Here is a 23,689-nt window from a genome sequence, read left to right as displayed (position 1 = left end):
TGGGTTGGGTAAAGCACCTTTCCCCTCCCCACCAGTGCCCACGTTGTGCTCCTTGGAAAGCAGGAGCTGCATTTCCCCTGGCACTGTTGGGGCTCTCGATCTTGCCCTGGCACTGGAAGCAACAAGTGTGGATGAGATTTTTTTTTTCCTCTGGAAACCTCCTCCTGGACTCGATGCTGGGTCAGTCCTGCAGCTGGAAAAACACTTCCCAAGCAGGGAGACAGTTCTGGGGGTGCAAATCCTGTGCCAGTGGGGTGATGCTCGTGCCCAGCTCCCTTTCCATCAGAATTTCAGAGCTCACCTCCCTGGGCAATCTGGCCCAGGGATGGCAAGAAATGAGGCTGATTTCTCAAGCCCTGAGTGGCACAGGGAGGTTTGGCTGCAGGAAAGCCCTTGGCAGGGCAGGGAGAGGATCGTGGGTGTGGATGGGGCAGTGCTGGGCACGGTCAGAGTGAGATTTGACTGCAGGAAAGCCCTTGGCAGGCAGGGAGGGGATCGTGGGTGTGGATGGGGCAGCCCTGGGCATGGGCACAGGGAGGTTTGGCTGCAGGAAAGCCCTTGGCAGGGCAGGGAGAGGGTGGTGGGTGTGGATGGGGCAGCCCTGGGTGGCACAGGAAGATTTGGCAGCAGGAAAGCCCTTGGCAGGGCAGGGAGGGGGTGGTGGGTGTGGATGGGGCAGTGCTGGGCAGCCCATTCCAATCCCTGAGCACTCTCTCTGCAAAGAATTTCTTTCTGATCTCCAACTTCAATTTCCCCTGGCAGAGCTTGAGCCCCCCTTGTCCTGTTGCTGAGTGCCTGGGAGAAGAGACCAACCCCCAGCTGGCCAGAACTTCCCTTCAGGCAGTTCCAGACAGTGCTGAGGTCACCTCTGAGCCTCCTCTTCTCCAGGCTCAACACCCCCAGCTCCCTCAGCCTCTCCCCACAGCACTTGTGCTCCAGTCCCTTCTCCAGCCTCGTTGCTCTTCTCACTTGGCTTGGAAGAGACCTCTGAGCTCATCAAGTCCAACCCTTGATCCAACCCCACTGGGATCACTCTGGCACTCCGTGCCCAGGGCTGGTGATCACAGTAGGGTTGGATCAAGACATGGTGGATTCTCTGCCCCTGGAGGTGTTTCAGAGGACACTCAGTGCCACATCCAGTCCCTTCTCCAGCCTCGTTGCTCTTCTCTGGCCCCGTTCCAGCCCCTCAATCTCTTGCCTCAACTGAGGGGCCCAGAACTGAACACAACACTCAAGGTGTGGCCTCCCCAAGGCAGAGTCCAGGGGAAGGGTCACTGCCCTGGGCCTGCTGGCCACGCTAGTTTGGATCCAGGCCAGGATGACTCCCCCCTCTCCGTTTGGAGAAGACACCTCTTAGGGCAAGACCATCAAGCTGATGAACATCCATTACCTGGTGAAGACGGGCAGGAATTCATCAAACTCCAAAAAGTGTGAGTTGTGCTCCAGACCCCCTGTGGTTTGAGAGACCCAGATACATTCCCAAACTTTCCTCTGTGTTCTACTTCCTTTGTTTCACGGGTTATTGCCCTCTTCGAAATTTAAGAGAAGGAGAATTCTCCTACACAGCGTCAGCCTCGGGGGGGGGGGAAACACGAGAGATTTTGGCACGTGGGGAGAGAAGGTGGAGGAAAAAAGCCGTGAGTGAAAGGGAAGGGAGTGCAAAGGCTGCGCTTAAAGGTCAACACTTGCCCCGGAGCGAGAAGGGCATTGTCTGTGCTCTTAAAGAGCATTTGCTGACGAGGGTGTCTCACAGCTCTTTGCTTTGGGGCTTTTTCTTCAAAGACCGATTATTCTGTCCCCTTTTTTTTTTTTTTTTTGTTTTGTTTTTTTTCCACTGTACCCGCTCACACCCTGGAGAGGAGGGACCTGATGAGCATCACTGAGATCTCGGGCTCGTCACCACCTGCCCCGTGCGGTACCGGCAGCTCACACCTCCCACTCTCGGTGCGTTTCTTGAATGCGGCACGAACAAAAGCCCGGCAGGAGAGGGAGGTCAGAGCCCCCAAAGACTTTCCACTGAATCACCGCAGCGTTGGACTAACCCCAAAATCACACCGGCCCTTTCTTCCTTCAGACCCGAGGATGAGGAGGGTTTGCCTCCCAGTGTTTGTGTGTCCCGGTGTGTTGCTGGGAGGGAGGAGTGCAGGGAGTGTCTTTGCTTTGTATCACCCCGTGTATTATTTCATATTATTATTTCTCTGTATCCCACATTTATATTGTTGTGGGATAACCTGGAAGGTGCTGTGAGCTCTGAGCTGGACCAATCCCTTTGGCACAAAGACACCGGGGCCATCAGGTGCCATCAGGAATTCATTCCATAGGTCCATGTCCCAGGAATGCTGCAGGGATGCAGGATCCATGACCCAGGAATGCTGCAGGGATACAGCATCCATGACCCAGGAATGCTGCAGGAAGGATGTGTCAGGAATTCTGCAGGGATGCAGGGTCCCTGTTCCAGGAATTCTGCAGGGATGCAGGGTCCATATTCCAGGAATTCTGCAGGGATGCAGGGCCCCTGTTCCAGGAATTCTGCAGGGATGCAGGGTCCATATTCCAGGATTTCTACAGGGATGCAGGGTCCATATTCCAGGATTTCTACAGGGATGCAGGGTCCATATTCCAGGATTTTGCAGGGATGCAGGGTCCATATTCCAGGATTTTGCAGGGATGCAGGGTCCATATTCCAGGAATTCTGCAGGGAGGATGTGTCAGGAATTCTGCAGGGATGCAGGGCCCCCGTTCCAGGAATTCTGCAGGGATGCAGGGTCCATATTCCAGGATTTCTACAGGGATGCAGGGTTCATATTCCAGGATTTCTACAGGGATGCAGGGTCCATATTCCAGGATTTTGCAGGGATGCAGGGTCCATATTCCAGGAATTCTGCAGGGAGGATGTGTCAGGAATTCTGCAGGGATGCAGGGCCCCCGTTCCAGGAATTCTGCAGGGATGCAGGGTCCATATTCCAGGATTTCTACAGGGATGCAGGGTTCATATTCCAGGATTTCTACAGGGATGCAGGGTCCATATTCCAGGATTTTGCAGGGATGCAGGGTCCACATTCCAGGAATTCTGCAGGGAGGATGTGTCAGGAATTCTGCAGGGATGCAGGGTCCATATTCCAGGATTTTGCAGGGATGCAGGGTCCATATTCCAGGAATTCTGCAGGGATGCAGGGTCCATATTCCAGGAATTCTGCAGGGATGCAGGATCCATGACCCAGGAATGCTGCAGGGATGCAGGATCCATGACCCAGGAACGCTGCAGGAAGGATGTGTCAGGAATTCTGCAGGGATGCAGGGCCCCTGTTCCAGGAATTCTGCAGGGAGGATGTGTCAGGAATTCTGCAGGGATGCAGGGTCCATATTCCAGGAATTCTGCAGGGATGCAGGATCCATATTCCAGGATTTTGCAGGAAGGATGTGTCAGGATTTCTGCAGGGATGCAGGGTCCATATTCTAGGAATTCTGCAGGGATGCAGGGTCCATATTCCAGGAATTCTGCAGGGATGCAGGGTCCATATTCTAGGAATTCTGCAGGGATGCAGGGTCCATATTCCAGGAATTCTGCAGGGATGCAGGGTCCTTGTTCCAGGAATGCTGCAGGGATGCAGGATCCATGACCCAGGAATGCTGCAGGAAGGATGTGTCAGAAATTCTATAGGGATGCAGGCCCCCTGTTCCAGGAATTCTACAGGGATGCAGGGTCCATATTCCAGAAATTCTACAGGGATGCAGGGTCCATATTCCAGGAATTCTACAGGGATGCAGGGTCCCTGTTCCAGGAATTCTGCAGGGAGGATGTGTCAGGAATTCTGCAGGGATGCAGGGCCCCTGTTCCAGGAATTCTGCAGGGATGCAGGGCCCCCGTTCCAGGAATTCTGCAGGGATGCAGGGTCCATATTCCAGGAATTCTGCAGGAAGGATGTGTCAGGAATTCTGCAGGGATGCAGGGTCCATATTCCAGGAATTCTGCAGGGATGCAGGGTCCTTGTTCCAGGAATTCTGCAGGGATGAAGGGTCCATATTCCAGGATTTTGCAGGAAGGATGTGTCAGGAATTCTGCAGGGATGCAGGGTCCATATTCCAGGAATTCTGCAGGGAGGATGTGTCAGGAATTCTGCAGGGATGCAGGGTCCATATTCTAGGAATTCTGCAGGGATGCAGGGTCCATATTCCAGGATTTTGCAGGAAGGATGTGTCAGGAATTCTACAGGGATGCAGGGTCCATGTTCCAGGATTTTGCAGGAAGGATGTGTCAGGAATTCTATAGGGATGCAGGGTCCCTGTTCCAGGAATGCTGCAGACACAGCAGAGGGATGCAGGGAGGATGCTGCAGGAATTCTGCAGGAGCACAGGAGGGATCTGGCAGGACACTTTCCCACAGCTCTCTGATGAGTAAAGGCTGTTGGGTTCTCACATTGACTCAAACCAGGCCCTTCATTTCCCCTGAAACTTTCCAGAGAACAGAAGTTCCTCTCTGAGTAGAAACCCAGCCCAGGTCTGGGCTGTCTGGAGGAAGGGGCAGCTCTGGCATCCCACAGTGGCACTGCCAGCCCTGCCTCCCCAGGTGCCACCTGTGGGCTGAGCTGGTGGCACCGTGTGCCCAGTGCAGCCCCAAACCACAGCCCCGTGCCCTGCAGAGCCAAAACTGCCAGTTTGTCTCCTGAGAGCTGAAGGGGGACACACAGCAGGGCCTGGCACCCTCTGGAACATCAAACCTGCACCTTTTTCTTTTAAAGGCTTATCATGGTCAGGGCTCTAATTGTGGCTTTGGTGACTGTGGTGAGCACAACCATCTGAGTGGGCACTGCCATCTGAGTGGGCACTGCCCTCTGAGCAGGCACTGCCCCCTGAGCAGGCACTGCCCTCTGAGCGGGCACTGCCATCTGAGTGGGCACTGCCCTCTGAGCAGGCACTGCCCTCTGAGCGGGCACTGCCATCTGAGTGGGCACTGCCCTCTGAGCAGGCACTGCCCTCTGAGCAGGCACTGCTCTCTGAGCGGGCACTGCCATCTGAGCGGGCACTGCCCTCTGAGCAGGCACTGCCCTCTGAGCAGGCACTGCCATCTGAGCAGTCACTGCCCTCTGAGTGGGCACTGCCCTCTGAGCGGGCACTGCCCTCTGAGCAGGCACTGCCCTCTGAGCAGGCACTGCCATCTGAGCAGTCACTGCCCTCTGAGTGGGCACTGCTCTCTGAGCAGGCACTGCCCCCTGAGCAGGCACTGCCCTCTGAGCAGGCACTGCCATCTGAGTGGGCACTGCCCTCTGAGTGGGCACTGCCCTCTGAGCGGGCACTGCCCTCTGAGCAGGCACTGCCCTTTGAGTGGGCACTGCCCTCTGAGTGGGCACTGCCCTCTGAGCGGGCACTGCCCTCTGAGCAGGCACTGCCCTCTGAGTGGGCACTGCCATCTGAGTGGGCACTGCCCTCTGAGCAGGCACTGCCCCCTGAGCAGGCACTGCCCTCTGAGCGGGCACTGCCATCTGAGCAGGCACTGCCCTCTGAGCAGGCACTGCCCCCTGAGCAGGCACTGCTCTGCCCACAGCACAGCTGGCACAAATCTCCCTCCTCCTCCTCCTGCTACTCAGCAAAAAGCTGGAGCAGCACCACCTTTCCCTCCTGATTCACGCCCAGCTCACCACGAGGCAGAGGCAGGAGAGGGGAGTGAGTGCTCTTGGAGCAGCTCCTTTGCCCACCCTGACACCACCTACACAGGCCTGGGCACTGCCACCACTGCAGTCAATCAGATAGAGGGTGGTGGGCACTGACCAGGCTCCCCAGGGCAGTGGGATGGCCCCAAGGCTGCCAGAGCTCCAGGAGGGTTTGGACAACACTCTGGGGGACAGGGTGGGATTGTTGGGGTGCCTGTGCAGAGGCTGGGTTGGGACTGGGTGGTCCCTGTGGGTCCCTTCCAGCTCAGGATATTCTGTGATTCCAATTAGCAACATTCACTGGGCAGTGCCCGGGCTGAGAGGTCCCACTCGCTCTCTGAAGTGACTCTTCTCCTGTGGTGGTGGACCCACAACAGGCTCTGCAGAGCCTCTCCTGCCCCTCTACTGTCAAATGGCCCGTGGATCTTCCACTGAACATCCCATTCATGCCCCAGATTTAGGTCAGATACCAGTAAAAGGCTCCCCAGGGCAGTGGGCACAGCCCCAAGGCTGCCAGAGCTCCAGGAGGGTTTGGACAATGGGACGGGGGGGATTGTTGGGGTGTCTGTGCAGGGGCTGGGTTGGGACTGGATGGTCCCTGTGGGTCCCTTCCAGTCAGGATATTCTGTGATTCTAATTAGCAACATTCACTGGGCAGTGCCCGGGCTGAGAGGTCCCACTGGTTCTCTGAAGTGACTCTTCTCCTGTGGTGGTGGACCCACAACAGGCTCTGCAGAGCCTCTCCTGCCCCTCTGCTGCCAAATGGCCCATGGAGCTTCCACTGAACATCCCATTCATGTCCCAGATTTAGGTCAGATACCAGTAAAAGGCTCCCCAGGGCAGTGGGACGGCCCCAAGGCTGCCAGAGCTCCAGGAGGGTTGGGATGGATCTCAGGGAAAGGTTCTTCCCCCAGGGGGTGGTGGGCACTGACCAGGCTCCCCAGGGCAGTGGGCACGGCCCCAAGGCTGCCAGAGCTCCAGAAGGGTTTGGGCAACACTCTGGGGGACAGGTGGGGATTGTTGGGGTGTCTGTGCAGGGCCAGGGGTGGGACTGGATGGTCCTTGGGGGTCCCTTCCAGCTCAGCACATTCTGTGCTGCTGTGACACAGGAGCTCAGCAGGGACTGTGAGAGCTCCCAGGGACAGTGGGGAGTGCTCAGAACTCACTCAGCCCCTCTGGGCTCCAGGCAGGGCTGGGATGCCCCAAACTCTCTGCTTTCCACACAGCTGGCACTGGGAGCTGGGTGAGCCCTGCCATGGCCAGGGGTGAGGGAGCACAAAGGCCTGGCCAGGGGCCAGTGGGCTCAGTGTTCCCAGAATCCTGGCAAGGAGGGCAGGGAGGGCTCCCCAGGGGTGGGCACACATGTCACAAGATGCTCAGTGTGAATGGAAACCATTCTCAGCTCCAACAGTGGCTGTGCCCAGAGATTCCTCACCCCCAGCCCAGCTGGAAGGGGGACAGTGTTGCAGCTGGGCTTAATACTGTCCCTTGGAACCCCCGAGTTTCAGGGAAAAGCAGAGTTTGGAGAGAGTTCAGACAACACTCGGGGGGGACATGGTGGGATTGGTGGGGTGTCTGTGCAGGGCCAGGGGTGGGACTGGATGGTCCTTGGGGGTCCCTTCCAGGTCAGGGTACTCCAGGATTCCAGGATTCCCAGCCCTGCTCGGTCCCTCAGCTTTTCCATGGTCACGCTCCAAGCTGGGAAGTCATAGAATCCTAGAATGGATTGGGTTGGAAAAGCCCTCTGAGATCATCCAGTCCAACCCTTGGTCCAACTCCAGTCCCTTTACCAGATCATGGCACTCAGTGCCACGGCCAAGCTCAGCTGAAAACCCTCCAGGGATGGGGAATCCACCCCCTCTCTGGGCAGCCCATTCCAATCCCTGAGCACTCTCTCTGCAAAGAATTTTTCTCTGATATCCAAAGTCCTTCCCACCCGCGGAGTTTCTGCCACAGGGTGGCAGCTCCAGCCAGGACACAGCAGGTGACAGGGACACAGAGAGGTGTTTTGGAAGCCCTGAAAGCCTCTGCTCTGATGTTTGCTGACATAATTGGTGCTTGAAAACCTTTGTTTGAGGAGCAAACAGGTTTCTAATCCCCTGGGGAGAAAACTGAGCCCTGGGAGGAACCAGCCCAACCTGCCCCTGAGGAGCTTCACCCTTGAAAGGCAGAACTCAGTGGGGTTGGGTGGAAACGTGGCCTGTGGTGTGGGAGGATTAATGACTAATCGTGGTTTCATTAATTCAAATGCTTTCACTTTCAGTGCAGAGTTCACCCAATGATGGTATCAAATAATGACACAGAGATCAGCAGCGACCTGGGGCAGGAAAGGGGAACTTTGGGGCAGTTGTGAGATGAGCTGGAGGGGCAGAAGGTCCAGATTTCTGTGACATCACCCCCCCCCCCTCCAAGGAGCAACCAAAGAGCAAAACCTCAGGGGCTTCCATAGGGCAGGAGGAGTTTGTGATTCCATACAGAGGATCCAGAAGAAATGCAACTTCATGGCAGTAAAAGTGGCATTTATTCAACAGGAATCAGCAACAATCTCCAAAGACACAGCCTGGCTGTGCCCCACATGGATCTCACAGCAGCTTTGTCATCATTATAAATAGAAATATTTTCATTAATTTAAGGTATTTACATCTCCAAAGCCAAGTGGGGGAAAAGCTAAAATCTAGGTGGGATTGCTAAACCTACAACAGTCAGTCCCCCAAAATCTCTAAATTACTTTCCTGTTAAGCCTTTTTCAGAAAACTGACATTAACACTGAAGGGCTTTAGAAACTGCAGCTCTTTCTTGCAGAATTTTACCTTTCTGTTGGTTGTGCAATAATATAAAATACTGCAGTGCTTTAAAAAACCACCTTCCTCAGCACCTGCATCGTTGGCAGTTCCCTGGAGTGTGAAAACAATTCTGGCAATAGTGCAAAGATTTGCCTCGAGATGAGTGAAAATGCTGAATATAATTTATTAAAGAACCATTTTTCTGGTATTTATAACTAGTTTTCCTTCATCAGTGAACAAAGAGGTTTGGGAAGACCCAACTTCATCTGTCAATGCACTTTTCCCGTGCTCAGGTGTGGGAAGTACAACCCATACAAGCCTTGCTGCACTTGGTATAAGTGGGATTTCCTTCTTAGGCAAGAGATGACCTGGAGGGAAAAGAACAAAGTTAATGGCAAAAAGAGGAATCTGCACTTTGCCCATCACCAGATGCCTCCAAACAGGTGGGAATGGAGGGACGTTGGGAATAAGATATTTGTCTAATATTGTGAGGCCACCTGTGGCACAAGGTCTGAGGTGGAAGTTTTGCCTCTCCTGACTCTCCCTGGCTGTGATTTGCCCTCCTGAGGACAGTGATCCTTGTTCTCTGCACCTTCAGCTCTTCCCTCCAGCTGCTTCTGAGAGCTGTGAAGATGCTGCTCCCCATCCAACCATCCCCAGAGATGGGCAGAGGATCTTCCCTGCCTTTTCCAAGGTGGAGTTTGACCCTGCAGGGCTGTGAGTTCAAAGCATTGAGTGCCAAATTCTGGCTGGGACTCCCCCAGGGTATCAAACATGTTGTCTTTGGCCCTCCCTTGCCTCCAACCTGCTCATTCTGCAGATTCTTGAAGAGCTTTGAAAAATGCTGCAGGGCATTCCCTAATCCCACCTGTCATCTTGGGCTTGGCCTCACCTTGGGCTTTGAGTTTTCCTCTCTGTCAAAACTCCATCTCAGCCACGATCCTGCTGCTTTTCTAGAGAGAAGATCCCTCTTCCTCCTTTCCTAGAAATCTGTTTAGCTGCTCTAAATTCCCCATCCTGCTGTGCAAGAGGCTTGGAAAGACTTGGCAGTAACTGAGGGAGGACTTGGCAGCAACTGAGGGAGGACTTGGCAGCTCATTGTGCTGTTCCCACTGGGCTTCTTGAGGATGTGAATGTCCCTCCTGTGTGTGCCCAGGGGTCTGGAGCCCAGGGAGAGGTGGGACAGCAAAGAGGGCACTTACCAGGACACATAAGAGGAGGAGGAGGATGAAGCCAAGCAGGGTGAAAACACAGATGAGGATGATTGCCCAGAACTGAAGCTCTGCAAGGGCACAAAAGGAGGGCACATCAGCTTTTTTGGACTCCTCCACGTGGCATTGAGTGTGGAGTCTCACCCTGGCAAAGCTCAGAACTACTGGACAGGGTGTTGGTGAGGCCAAATTACAGAAACTTTGGAGGGTCTGAGAATGTACCACTTTAAATGCCACCTCCGGGAGAGCCAGAACCTTCAGAGGGTTCCAGGGATGCTCAGAGACACAAAGTTGTCTCTCAGCTGCTGTCTGGACTCTTCTGGGGAAGGGGACAGGGCTCAGGGGGTCAGCAAAAGCTGTTGTTACTTTGCCAGTGTGTTTGTGGTGCATAAAAAAGCAACAGCTCAGAGCCCTTTATTTCTTTCTCCTGTTTACTGTTAGTTCTGGGGTTGGGGCTGTGCTTACAACACCAGATTGGGTGGTTTGTTTTTTTTTTTAATAAATAATGCAGTTTTAAAAATTTATTGGTGCCAGAACTTTAAAGTAGCTCCCAAATGGCACTGGGTTTGCCTGTCCATCTCCTCAGCCTGCCTGGCTCTGGTGGTGCTCACTGTTTGCTGCCAGACCACCAATTCTGGGTCTCTTCCATGGGTTTAATCTCCATTTCAAGGGTCTGATCAACCTTTCAAGGTATGTAATGCTAATTGGTTATAGTTCAGTGGTTTCAGGGTCAATCCTTCCCAAAAATATCACTCACCAGATCTTTCAGCCTCTGGTTCATCTGTCTTGAGTGGAGAGTAACCTGGAAATAAAGAGTGGGAGGGATGAGAAACAGAAGCCTCTGGAGCTGATGAAAACTAAGAATTGCCCAAATGTCACTGCAGAGCTCTCACCTTCAACCACCAGACTGTGCTCCTCCAGCTCATAGCTGGGGCCCAGCTTGGTGAACCCCTGTGTGAGATGTTTGAGCTCCTCAAACACCTCCTGCTCTTGTGAAGTCCTCGAGAGGGGGTCCGGGGTGAACTTGCAGATGGAGGAGACATCAGTGTATCCTTTCCCATGGACAGGCCTGGAGGGTGACAGGCAGACAGTGGTTATGGAGCAGAGAGGAAGGAGGAGAGCTGGGTAGAGGGAGAGGGATTCACAGTCAGGTTTGCAGATGTCTCAGCAATGTTTTGCTGGCAGGGGATCATGTTTTGAATTTGTTCCAGATGAGACAGCAGCTCTTGCAGCCTTGTGAGATCCACCTGCTGATTTAATCCCCATTTCTAAGAGGTAAATCAACTTCTTTGTTCCTCCAAAGAGGTGTTGGAGAAGACACACAGAGGGAGGTTTTGTCAGTTCTGCTGATCATTTTGCTAATTTGTGCCAGTGGAATTTCATAGAATCACAGAATCAGTTGGGTTGGAAGAGACCTCTGAGATCATCAAGTCCAACCCTTAATTCAGCCCCACTTTGGTCATCAGATCATGGCACTCAGTGCCACGGCCAAGCTCAGCTGAAAAACCTCCAGGGATGGGGAATCCACCCCCTCTCTGGGCAGCCCATTCCAATCCCTGAACACTCTCTCTGCAAAGAATTTCTTCCTGATATCCAACCTAAACCTCCCCTGGCAGAGCTTGAGCCGTGCCCTCTTTTCCTACTGTTGGTTGCCTGAGAGAAGAGAAGAGACCAATCCCCACCCTGGCCACAACATCCTTTCAGGGAGTTGTAGAGAGTGATAAGGTCTCCCCTGAGCCTCTTCTTCTCCTCTTTTCAGGGCATTTGAGCACATTAAAGAGGAGAATGAAGGTTTTTGTTTTCCTTCAGAATGGTTTATGCACGAGAAAGGCTTTGCAAGCAACAGAAACAAACCCTCCTCTCCTTTGGCCAGAAAATCCTTGTGGTGAAGGCACAGCTTGAATGGAGGTGCCTCCTGGGTGTCACCCGGGGCACAAAGGGTGGCATCGAGGGGTGCCCAGCCTGCTGTGACCCTGAATGCCACTCCAGGGGAAACCCCTCCCAAGCAGGACGTACCCAAAGCTCTCCACGGTACAACCGACAAAGTGGTTCTTCAGGCGGCCGGTCCTGAACACCTCGAGCTGGAGGGGACAACACAACATTTGAGGGCAATTCAACACATCCTTTGGACAGGCAGCTCTGGCTGTGGCTGCTCCTTTTTCTTTACCTCTTTCTCGATCTTCTCTTTGTTCACTCGGTGCATGTGGGACGTCGGGTCCTGCAGCTGTGGCAGGTAGGGCAGGTTGGAGATGTGGAAATTCAAGGCCAAGTTTTCTTTGCCAGCCTCGAGGGGTGTTCTGGGTGTTGCTGCCTCGACTGCGAATTCCATGGCTGGAAAGGGAGAGGAAAAAAATCAGTGTAAATTCCAGCAGGGGCTTTTCTCCCAAGCAGCACTGACCTGCAGGCTTTTCACTAGGCTTAGCTTAACAAAACTTGAGTTGACAGGAAATTCCCCATCAGTCCCTCATTTATTTGGGATGCTGCACTTTGGGGAAACCCCTGAGAGTCTGTTTATCTCTAAATGGTTGAAGGTCTGGTGAGGAGTTGGTGCTTCATTTCCTAATTATTTAATATTGAATAACAACTTTAAATTGAGTAACACCCTAATACTGAATAACACTTTAATACTGAGTAACACCTTAATATTGAATAACACCTTTAAACTGAACATCTTATTATTGAATAACACCCTAATATTGAATAACACCTTATTATTGAATAACACCTTAATATTGAATAACACCTTAATACTGAATAACACCTTAAATTTGAGTAACACCTTAATACTGAACAACACTTTATTATTGAATAACACCTTAATACTGAATAAGACCTTAATATTGAATAACACCTTAATACTGAATAACACCCTTACATTGAATAACACCCTTACATTGAATAACACCCTAATATCGAATAACACCTTATTATTGAATAATACCTTAATATTGAATAACACCCTAATACTGAGTAACATCTTAAAACTGAACAACAGCTTATTATTGAATAACACCTTAGCACTGAATAACACCTTAAAATTGAGTAACACCTTAATACTGAACAACACTTTATTATTGAATAGCACCCTAATACTGAATGACACCCTAATATTGAATAACACCCTAATACTGAATAACACCTTAAAATTGAATTACACCTTAATACTGAATAAGATCTTAATATTGAATAACACCTTAAAATTGAATAACACCTTAATACTGAACAGCACTTTAATACTAACACCTTAATATTGAGTAACACCTTAATACTGAATAACACATTAATACTGAATAACACCTTAAAATGGAATAACACCTTAATATTGAATTACACATTAAAATCGAATAACACCTTAATACTGAACAGCACTTTAATACTGAGTAACACCTTAACAGTGAACACCTTAAAATTAACACCTTAATACTGAACACCACTTTATTATTGAATAACACCCTAACACTGAATAACACCTTAATATTGAATAACACCTTAATATTGAATAACACCTTAATACTGAATAACACCTTAAAATGGAATTACATCTTAATATTGAATTACACCTTAATACTGAATAGCACTTTAATACTGAGTAGCACCTTAACACTGAACAACACCTTAAAATTAACACCTTAATACTGAACACCACTTTATTATTGAATAACACCCTAATATTGAATAACACCTTAACACTGAACAACAGCTTATTATTGAATAACACTCTAATATTGAATAACACCTTAATATTGAATAAGATCTTAATATTGAATAACACCTTAATACTGAACAGCACTTTAATACTGTGTAACACCTTAATACTGAACACCACTTTATTGTTGAATAACACCCTAATACTGAATAACACCTTAATATTGAATAACACCTTAATATTGAATAACACCTTAATATTGAACAACACCTTAATACTGAACAGTACTTTAATACTAACACCTTAATATTGAGTAGCATCTTAATACTGAATAACACCTTAATATTGAATTACACCTTAAAATGGAATAACACCCTAATACTGAATAACACCTTAAAACTGAACAACAGTTTATTATTGAATAACACCCTAATATTGAATAACACCTTAAAATTGAATAACACCTTAATACTGAACACCACTATTGTTGAAGAACACCCTAATATTGAATAACACCTTAATATTGAATAACACCTTACATCAGAACAACAGCTTATTATTGAATAACACCATAATATTGAATAACACCTTAATACTGAATAACACCTTATTTTTGAATAATACCCTAAAATTGAATAACACCTTAATACTGAACAGCACTTTAATACTGACACCTTAATATTGAGTAGCACCTTAATATTGAATAACACCTTAAAATGGAATAACACCTTAATACTGAATAGCACTTTAATACTGAGTAACACCTTAAAATTAACACCTTAATACTGAACACCACTTTATTGTTGAATAACACCCTAATACTGAATAACATCTTAATATTGAATAACACCTTAATACTGAATAACACCCTAATACTGAGTAACACCCTAATATTGAAGAACACCTTAAAATTGAATAACACCCTAATATTGAATAACACCCTAATATTGAATAACACCTTAATACTGAACAGCACTTTAATTCTGAGTAACACCTTAACACTGAACAACACCTTAAAATTAACATCTTAATACTGAACACCACCTTATTATTGAATAACACCCTAATACTGAATAACACCCTAATATTGAATAACACCCTAATATTGAATAACACCTTAATATTGAATAACACCTTAATACTGAATAACACCTTAATACTGAATAACACCTTAATACTGAATAACACCCTAATACTGAGTAACATCTTAAAACTGAACAACAGCTTATTATTGAATAACACCTTAGCACTGAATAACACCTTAAAATTGAATAACACCTTAATACTGAACAACACTTTATTATTGAATAACACCCTAATACTGAATAACACCCTAATATTGAATAACACCCTAATACTGAATAACACCTTAAAATTGAATTACACCTTAATACTGAATAAGATCTTAATATTGAATTACACATTAAAATTGAGTAACACCTTAATACTGAATAATACCTTAATATTGAATAACACCCTAATACTGAATAACACCTTAAAATGGAATAACACCTTAATATTGAATTACACATTAAAATCGAATAACACCTTAATACTGAACAGCACTTTAATACTGTGTAACACCTTAACACTGAACAACACCTTAAAATTAACACCTTAATACTGAACACCACTTTATTGTTGAATAACACCCTAACACTGAATAACACCTTAATATTGAATAACACCTTAATATTGAATAACACCTTAATATTGAATAACACCCTAATATTGAATAACACCTTAAAATGGAATTACATCTTAATATTGAATTACACCTTAATACTGAATAGCACTTTAATACTGAGTAACACCTTAACACTGAACAACACCTTAAAATTAACACCTTAATACTGAACACCACCTTATTATTGAATAACACCCTAATACTGAATAACACCTTAATATTGAATAACACCCTAATATTGAATAACACCTTAACACTGAACAGCACTTTAATACTGAGTAACACCTTAACACTGAGTAGCACCTTAATACTGAATAACACCTTAATATTGAATTACACCTTAAAATTGAATAACACCCTAATACTGAATAACACCTTAATATTGAAAAACACCCTAATATTGAATAACACCTTAATACTGAATAACACCTTATTATTGAATAATACTCTAAAATTGAATAACACCTTAATATTGAATCGCACTTTAATACTGAGTAACACCTTAAAATTAACACCTTAATACTGAACACCACTTTATTGTTGAATAACACCCTAATACTGAATAACATCTTAATATTGAATAACACCTTACAACAAAACAACAGCTTATTATTAAATAACACCCTAATATTGAATAACACCTTAATACTGAACAACACCTTAAAACTGAATAACACCTGAATATTGAATAACATCTTAATACTAAACACCACCTTACTCTTGAATAACACCCAAATATTGAATAACACCCAAATATTGATTAACACCTTAATACTGAACAACACTTTATTATTGAATAACACCCTAATACTGAATGACACCTTAATATTGAATAACACCCTAATATTGAATAATACCCTAATATTGATTAACACCTTAATACTGGACACCACTTTCTTATTGAATAACACCCAAATACTGAATAACACCCTAATATTGAAGAACACCCTAATGTTGAAGAACACCCTAATGTTGAATAACACCCTAATACTGAATAACACCCTAATATTGAAGAACACCTCAAGCCCCTGAGGACTGACAGACTACACTGAGCCAGACTCAATATCTGAATATCCCAACTCAGACCTTGGCTCAGCGATTTCCCTTAATATCAGATTTATTTCTGCTCTGATGGAGCAGAAACTGGGGAGTTCTGAGGATGCAGAGTGGGGGTGACTGGGTGGGCACTGGGCAGAGGTTTGAGCTCTACATACCATCCACTGAGAATTCCTGCAGCCTGTAGCTGCTCCCCAGCCACAGGCCGGTGTCATTGGAAGTCCTGTCCTGGAAGGTCCTTTCCACCACAGCCCTGTTGATGTTGGGTTCAGGGTGGAAGAAGCACTGGCAGTCGACCACTATGGATCCAGCCCTGTGGGCAGAGGAATGGAGGGGCTGAGATAAGGAGGCTGAGGGTCACCAAACTTCACATGGAAAGGGTTTCCTGAAGGGTTCCTGCTGCTCCAAGTGTTGGGTTGGAAAGCAGTGTGGTGGAACAATGATGATCTGGGGTTTTCCTTTGGTTTCCTGAAGGGTTCCTGCTGTTCCAAGTGTTGGGTTGGAAAGCAGTGTGGTGGAACATTGCTGATCTGGGGTTTTCCTTTGGACAGGGACACCAAAGGAAATAGTTCCTTTTCTCTCTACAAATTCAGGTTGTGCTGCACAAACACAGGGAGAGATGAGCTGTTTGTAGAGCTTTAGAGGGTCCCTTGTCCCAACCTCTTTCCACCCACAGCAGGACACCACAGCTATGCCTGAAGCCCATTTTGAAAGCCAAGAGGGGGAGTGCAGAGGTTACAGGATCATCAGTTCCCGTGGAGAGGATGGGAGTCAGTAATTCCCGGGATATTCAGTGACCTCACAGAAACCCTGACAGAGACTGAGGCAAATATCAGGCAGGAGAAACTCAAAGCACCAAACAAGGCCTAGAAACTACTTCTTAGGGCATAAATTTCCAACAGGAGAAGGGAGGGGAGGAATTTCCCCAGGGGGACAGTGGCATTTGGCCCTGGGGACCACAATCAGAACATGCCCCAGACCTCAGGTGGGTGATGTTGCAGCCCAGGAACTGATCCCGCAGGTCACTCTGATGGAAGAGCTGATTCATCTGGAATGAAAACGTCATGTGAGACATTAATGAGTTCTGAGCACTGTGGAGAAACACCAGGCTATTTATTTCTGAGCAATGTGGAGAAAACAGGTTATTTTTTTTCCTTTTTTTTTTTTTTTGACTGGTTGCATTTCCTGGGAGTTGGTTTTGAGTTTGGAATGTGCCTTCTGGTGACAGAATCTGAGCCCCAGCCTGGCAAAACTTCCTGCTTTATCTGAGCAAGGTGGCAGGGTTAAAAAATCCAGTCTGCTGCTGACTCATCCACACACTCAGAACTCAAAGAAGCACAGAATGTTCCATCTAAAGAGCAAAACCCCCCCAGTCAGGACTTTATCAGGTTGGGTTGGTGCTGAAGGGAACTCTCAGCAGTGAATTGTGGATGTGTTGACCTCTGAGCTGGCAGGGATTTGCAAACTCTGCTGGAGCTGGGACTGAAATGCTGAGTCCATGTGCATCTCACAGATCCCCTAAACCCTCCTGTATTTCAGAATCCATGTCTTTGGCTGGAGATCCCCTAAACCTTTTTGTATTTCAGAATCCATGTCTTTGACTGGAGGTCACCTAAAACCTCCTACATGTCTTTGGCTGGAGATCCCCTAAACCTTTTTGCATTTCAGAATCCATGTCTTTGGCTGGAGATCCCCTAAACCTTCTTGTATTTCAGAATCCATGTCTTTGGTTGGAGATCCCCTAAACTCTCCTGTATTTCAGAATCCATGTCTTTGGCTGGAGATCACCTAAACCTTCTTGTATTTTAGAATCCATGTCTTTGGCTGGAGATCCCCTAAACCTTCTTGTATTTCAGAATCCATGTCTTTGGTTGGAGATCCCCTAAACTCTCCTGTATTTCAGAATCCATGTCTTTGGCTGGAGATCACCTAAACCTTTTTGTATTTCAGAATCCATGTCTTTGGCTGGAGGTCACCTAAACCTTCTTGTATTTCAGAATCCATGTCTTTGGCTGGAGATCACCTAAACCTTCTTGTATTTTAGAATCCATGTCTTTGGCTGGAGATCCCCTAAACCTTCTTGTATTTCAGAATCCATGTCTTTGGTTGGAGATCCCCTAAACTCTCCTGTATTTCAGAATCCATGTCTTTGGCTGGAGATCACCTAAACCCTCCTGTATTTCAGAATCCATGTCTTTGGCTGGAGATCCCCTAAACCTTTTTGTATTTCAGAATCCATGTCTTTGGCTGGAGGTCACCTAAACCCTCCTACATGTCTTTGGTTGGAGATCCCCTAAACCCTCCTGTATTTCAGAATCCATGTCTTTGGCTGGAGATCACCTAAACCTTCTTGTATTTCAGAATCCATGTCTTTGGCTGGAGGGAATTTCTTAAGCCCACATAGAATCCCAGGATTATTTTATGGCTTGGAAGGGACCCTAAAGGTCACCCAGGGCAGGGTTGGCACCCACAAGGTGCAACATTGAACATAACAAAAAATGATTCAAAAGCCAATCTCATCTTTCACATTCTAGAAACTTTTGCTCCCAAATATTGAATTAAAAAAAAAAAAAAGACATAAAACTATGGCTGTTGCTTCCCAAATTGACCAAAGAGGTTCATATTTGAGCTGCAGTTCCTCACCTTGGTGGTGATGCTTCCCACTGCTGCCTTGTACTCTGGAGACTGAGGGTCTGGGCTGGTTAGATTTTCATTGACTATCCTGAAGCTCAGTCTGTAGCCCCGTTTGGCTGGAGCTTCAATGAAGAGAGGCCTTCTGGTGGTGGCTGTGTCTGGGAGGGGGAACCCTAAAGAGAAAGGTCCAGTGCATTTATTTGGACATCAGGTCTATCCATACCCTAAAACCAACAGAGGACATTCCTGTTTAGATTATAGAACAAAGCAATGAAATTCTCCAGGAATTTGTGGGATTTAAGGGTTGGAAATGCTTCTAGGATGGCAAGAGCCTGCTGGATTGGTTTTGTCACAGAGTCAAAACCTGCAGGAAACCAACAAGCCAAAGGCTCAAGCCCCAGTGGAGTGATGAGGAGTGATCTCTAAGGGAACCCGATAGAGGAATGATCTCCAAGGGATCCCAAAAGAGGAGTGACCTCCAAGGGATCCCCAAAGAGAAGAGATCTCCAAGGGATCCCAAAAGAGTGACCTCCAAGGGCTCCCAAAAGAGGAGTGACCTCCAAGGGATCCCAAAAGAGAAGAGATCTCCAAGGGATCCCAAAAGAGGAGTGACCTCCAAGGGATCCCCAAAGAGGAGTGACCTCCAAGGGCTCCCAAAAGAGGAGTGACCTCCAAGGGCTCCCAAAAGAGTGATCTCCAAGGGATTCCAAAAGAGTGACCTCCAAGGGCTCCCAGAAGAGGAGTGACGTCCAAGAGATTACCAAAGAGGAGTAACCTCCAAGGGATCCCAAGAGAGGAGTGACCTTCAAGGGATCCCAAAAGAGGAGTGACCTCCAGGGGATCCCAATACAGGAGTGATCTCCAAGGGCTCTCAAAAGAGGAGTGACCTCCAAGAGATCCCAAAAGAGGAGTGACCTCCAAGGGATCCCAAAAGAGGAGTGACCTCCAAGGGATCCCCAAAGAGGAGTGATCTCCAAGGGCTCCCAAAAGAGGAGTGACATCCAAGGGATCCCCCAAAAAAGAGTGATCCCCAAGGGACCCCAATACAGGAGTGATCTCCAGGGGATCCCAAAAGAAGAGAGATCTCCAAGGGATCCCAAAAGAGGAGTGACCTCCAAGGGAACCCAAGAGAGAAATGATCTCCAAGAGGTCCCCAAAGAGGAGTGACCTCCAAGAGATCCCCAAAGAGGAGTGATCTCCAAGAGGTCCCCAAAGAGGAGTGATCTCCAAGAGATCCCCAAAGAGGAGTGACCTCCAAGAGATCCCCAAAGAGGAGTGATCTCCAAGAGGCCCCCAAATCAGGATATGCTCATGGCTACTCACCATTGACACAGAGGCTGTTCTGGTCCAGGCTGTAATGCCCCAGTCTGGTGCCACCCTCTGTCATGGTGCTCAGCTCCTGATAAACCTGTTCCCTGTCAAACCTGGCCAAGCTGGCACTGTCCTTGTAGCTGCAGGTGGCATCTACTCCTGTGTAATCCCTGTGTCTCCCAGGCCTGGGGGAAAACATCAGACACAGCCTTGAGGATGCTGCTGGTGCTGGAAGAGCACTCGGTGGGATTTGCACAATGAGAAGTGACCCCAAAATCTGTAACTGGGCTCCTACACCTTTCACCAGAGGTCAGGATTGGGTTGATGACATTTAGACCCCAAAATGATTTTCCCAGCAGGAGAATCCTGAATGGACAGGGAGGTGTCACAGGTTTGTCTTTTCTGACATCAGAACAACTACCATAACTCATGGAAATTTAAGGTGTGTAAGAGCAGATGAAGGTTAATTGCACTTTCAGGAGGTTTTTAATGTACTTTCAGATACTTTTGGTATCAGCAGGGAGGAGTCAGAGGGTGGAATCAGACTCCTCTTGGGGGTGTCAAGTATTAAGATGCAACAGGCAGAAAGTGATGCCCAGGAAGTTCCATCTGCACATGAGGAAGAACTTCCCTGCACTGAACAGGCTGCCAGAGGGTGTGGAGTTTCCATCACTGGAGATATTCCAGAGCAATCCTGTGCCATGTGCTCTGGGATAGCCCTGCTGGAGCTGGGAGGTGGGATCCAGGTGCCTTCCAACCTGACCCATCCTGGGATTCTGAGTCTTACCTAAATCTCATCATTTTACATCCTGTGTAGGCAGATCTTACGCTGCTGCTTCTGAAGAGAGGGTCAATCTGCCAGGGGGGAAAGGAAAAGGTCCAACTGAGAACTAGAAATCTCATCCTGAGTTTCATGCAGGTGGGTTAAGGGCACCACCAGAACCCCAAAATGGGCAAAGCCAGAGCCAGACTCACGTAGTGGTTGAGAACTCTCACTGTGGACGTGAATTTGCGGGAATTTGGCACATCCAGATCTGGAGTGTAGGGCAGGTTGGTCAGGGTGAAGTTGAGGGTGAAATTCCTGGTTGATGGTCCTGGTGCAGTGATGGAACTTGGAGCTGTAATGGAAGGGGAGAAGAACGATGAGCTTCCTACAGAAGAGTTCCCCTCACTTTCAAAGCCCTTCCCAACCCTAACACACTTCAAGGCTGTGCTGAATTCAAGGAATAGCACAAGTCCTATGGGGAGAGGCTGAGGGAGCTGGGGGTGTTGAGCCTGGAGAAGAGGAGGCTCAGAGGTGACCTCAGCACTGTCTGGAACTGCCTGAAGGGAAGTTCTGGCCAGGTGGGGGTTGGTCTCTTCTCCCAGGCACTCAGCAATAGGACAAGGGGGGCTCAAGCTCTGCCAGGGGAAATTGAAGTTGGAGATCAGGTAGAAATTTTTTACAGAGAGAGTGCTCAGGGATTGGAATGGGCTGCCCAGAGAGATGGTGGATTCCCCATCCCTAGAGATTTTTAAACACAGATTGGACGTGGCACTGAGTGCCATGATCTGATAAATGGACTGGAGTTGGACCAAGGGTTGGACTCAATGATCTTGGAGGTCTTTTCCAACCCAATCCATTCTATGATTCTATGATTCTATGATTCTATGAATCACCTCTTCCCCTCTTAAAATCCCTCCCTCTGTTATTTTCTGAGGGCACCACTCCTTTGGCACCTTTCCCTGGAGGGGGTTGCCAAAATACTTACAGGATCTCTCAAGTGGTTCGTTGTAACCTGGAAAGGAAATGCAAGAAAAATGTTACGTAAGAGAATCCTCCACTTACGAGAATGAAAGTAGAGAGGGGACGATTAAATGGATGACTTGGGAGTGAATCATCCGAACCAGCCCCCGAGGGTGTGAATCCCTTGAGCAAACAAAGCTTAAGCAGAACAAGGTGCTTTTGTAAGAGCCGTGACTGCAATGAGAAAGTGTCTGGGCTGGGTAATTAAATACTGGTGAGACACAAAGCAGGTGAAATGTTCGTGTGCAGGTGAACGACTGAGGTCAAGACTAAAATTGGCGTAATGTAGAAATGAAAATCTCCAACGATGTCAGTGTGAGGAGATTTCAAAGCTTACGGCTCATCTTACACAGAAAAGTCCTTCTCCTTAAGGTCACCTTTTTAACACTGAAGGGATTCCTGGGATTCCAGGTGGTCACAAACTGCTCCAGGGCTCAGAGGGCTGAGAAAATGAATCACCTACCATTGACATAGAGGCTCTTGCTGTCCAGGGTATAGATTCCTAACTTGGTGAAGCCACTTGTCATGTTCCTCAGTTCTTGGTAAACCTCAGCTGAGTTAAACTTGGGCACTTGGGAACTGTTTGTGTAGCTGCAGATGGTGTTTACTCCTGTGCTCTCCCTCTTCTTCATGGACCTGAAGAATTCAATACCATGAAGCTTCTGTTAGTTCTTAAAAATAAAAATAGTCGTGGGAGTTATTTTTTTTCCTGATGTGATTAAAAAAAACCCAAACAATAAATCTGTCCACAGTTCTCAGATGAGCTGCAGGATTTATGTGGTCTTACAAACCAAAAAGCTTTGTCAGATAAAGGCCATTCAGAAATGCCCACAAGCTTTATCAGAGCTGGCAACTACTTGAAATAAAGAACCATTATTAGAGTGCCAGTCAAATGGAAGGAAATCCATTTGCTGCATTTCAAGGTTGTTGCTCACCTGAATCCTGTCACTTTGCAGCCAGAGAACTGGGGGCCAACGGTGGTCCTTTGAAGCAGGGGGTGAATCTGGCAAGGAAAAGGCTGTGAGTGTGAGAACCCCCAAACTGGGGGGGATTTCAGTGGCAAACAGCCTGGCCTTGGCTTACATAGTGCTGCATTATCCTCTCCGTGGAGTGGAACTTGGCAGAACTTGGTGCCTCCAGGTCTCTGGTGAACATCAGGTTGGTGATGGTGAAGTTCATGGTGAAGTGCCCCGTGGCTGGTCCTGAGCTTGGTGTGGGGGTTGGATGCAGCACTGTGAGAGAGAACAAAAAGGACACATGAAATAAGAACAGGGCTGTTATTACGTTCCTTAGAGCAAAAAAATATGTGAACATGATCACACCCTTCAGACACTTTGCAGTGTTACAATCAGGGGAAATACTGTTAAATATCTGCACCTTCATTTTATTGCTAAACTTATTTCTGCACCTTCATTTTATTGCTAAATCGGGGGAACACTGTTAAATATCTGCACCTTAATTTTATTACTAAACACTGTTAAATATCTGCACCTTCATTTTATTGCTAAACACTGTTAAGTGTTTGCACCTTAATTTTATTGCTAAATCAGGGGGAACACTTAAATATCTGCACCTTCATTTTATTTCTAAACACTGTTAAATATCTGTACCTTCATTTTATTACTAAACTTATTTCTGCACCTTCATTTTATTGCTAAATCAGGAGAAACACTGTTAAATATTTACACCTTAATTTTATTGCTAACCAATATTAAATATCTGCACCTTCATTTTATTTCTAAACACTGTTAAATATCTGCACCTTCATTTTATTGCTAAATCAGGGGGAACACTTAAATATCTGCACCTTCATTTTATTTCTAAACACTGTTAAATATCTGTACCTTCATTTTATTACTAAACTTATTTCTGCACCTTCATTTTATTGCTAAACACATTTCTGCACCTTCCTTTTATTGCTAAATCA

General features: G+C 47.3%; 1 protein-coding gene across 1 annotated transcript in view; it reads right to left on the bottom strand.

Annotated features, from left to right (window-relative positions):
• Positions 1 to 4,758: 4,758 nt before the first annotated feature.
• Positions 4,759 to 23,689, bottom strand: part of MUC16 (mucin 16, cell surface associated) — an 88,335-nt gene continuing 69,404 nt past the window's right edge. Inside the window, exons 79-94 of the mRNA XM_071577830.1 lie at positions 22,846 to 22,994; positions 22,698 to 22,765; positions 22,226 to 22,398; positions 21,728 to 21,754; positions 20,952 to 21,094; positions 20,764 to 20,831; positions 19,989 to 20,161; positions 18,675 to 18,823; positions 17,012 to 17,079; positions 16,190 to 16,344; positions 11,810 to 11,973; positions 11,659 to 11,723; positions 10,536 to 10,711; positions 10,400 to 10,444; positions 9,634 to 9,713; positions 4,759 to 5,577 (exon numbers count right to left, since the gene is read on the bottom strand). Of these exons, the coding sequence (XP_071433931.1) occupies positions 4,759 to 5,577; positions 9,634 to 9,713; positions 10,400 to 10,444; positions 10,536 to 10,711; positions 11,659 to 11,723; positions 11,810 to 11,973; positions 16,190 to 16,344; positions 17,012 to 17,079; positions 18,675 to 18,823; positions 19,989 to 20,161; positions 20,764 to 20,831; positions 20,952 to 21,094; positions 21,728 to 21,754; positions 22,226 to 22,398; positions 22,698 to 22,765; positions 22,846 to 22,994 (2,522 nt within the window). The remainder of the gene's footprint in view (positions 5,578 to 9,633; positions 9,714 to 10,399; positions 10,445 to 10,535; positions 10,712 to 11,658; positions 11,724 to 11,809; positions 11,974 to 16,189; positions 16,345 to 17,011; positions 17,080 to 18,674; positions 18,824 to 19,988; positions 20,162 to 20,763; positions 20,832 to 20,951; positions 21,095 to 21,727; positions 21,755 to 22,225; positions 22,399 to 22,697; positions 22,766 to 22,845; positions 22,995 to 23,689) is intronic.

The sequence above is a fragment of the Pithys albifrons genome, chromosome 27 (genome assembly GCF_047495875.1).
Source record: "Pithys albifrons albifrons isolate INPA30051 chromosome 27, PitAlb_v1, whole genome shotgun sequence".
NCBI classification, from domain to species: domain Eukaryota; kingdom Metazoa; phylum Chordata; class Aves; order Passeriformes; family Thamnophilidae; genus Pithys; species Pithys albifrons.
The sequence above is the reverse complement of the archived record's forward strand: the minus strand, read 5'-3'. Positions and strand labels throughout refer to the sequence as shown.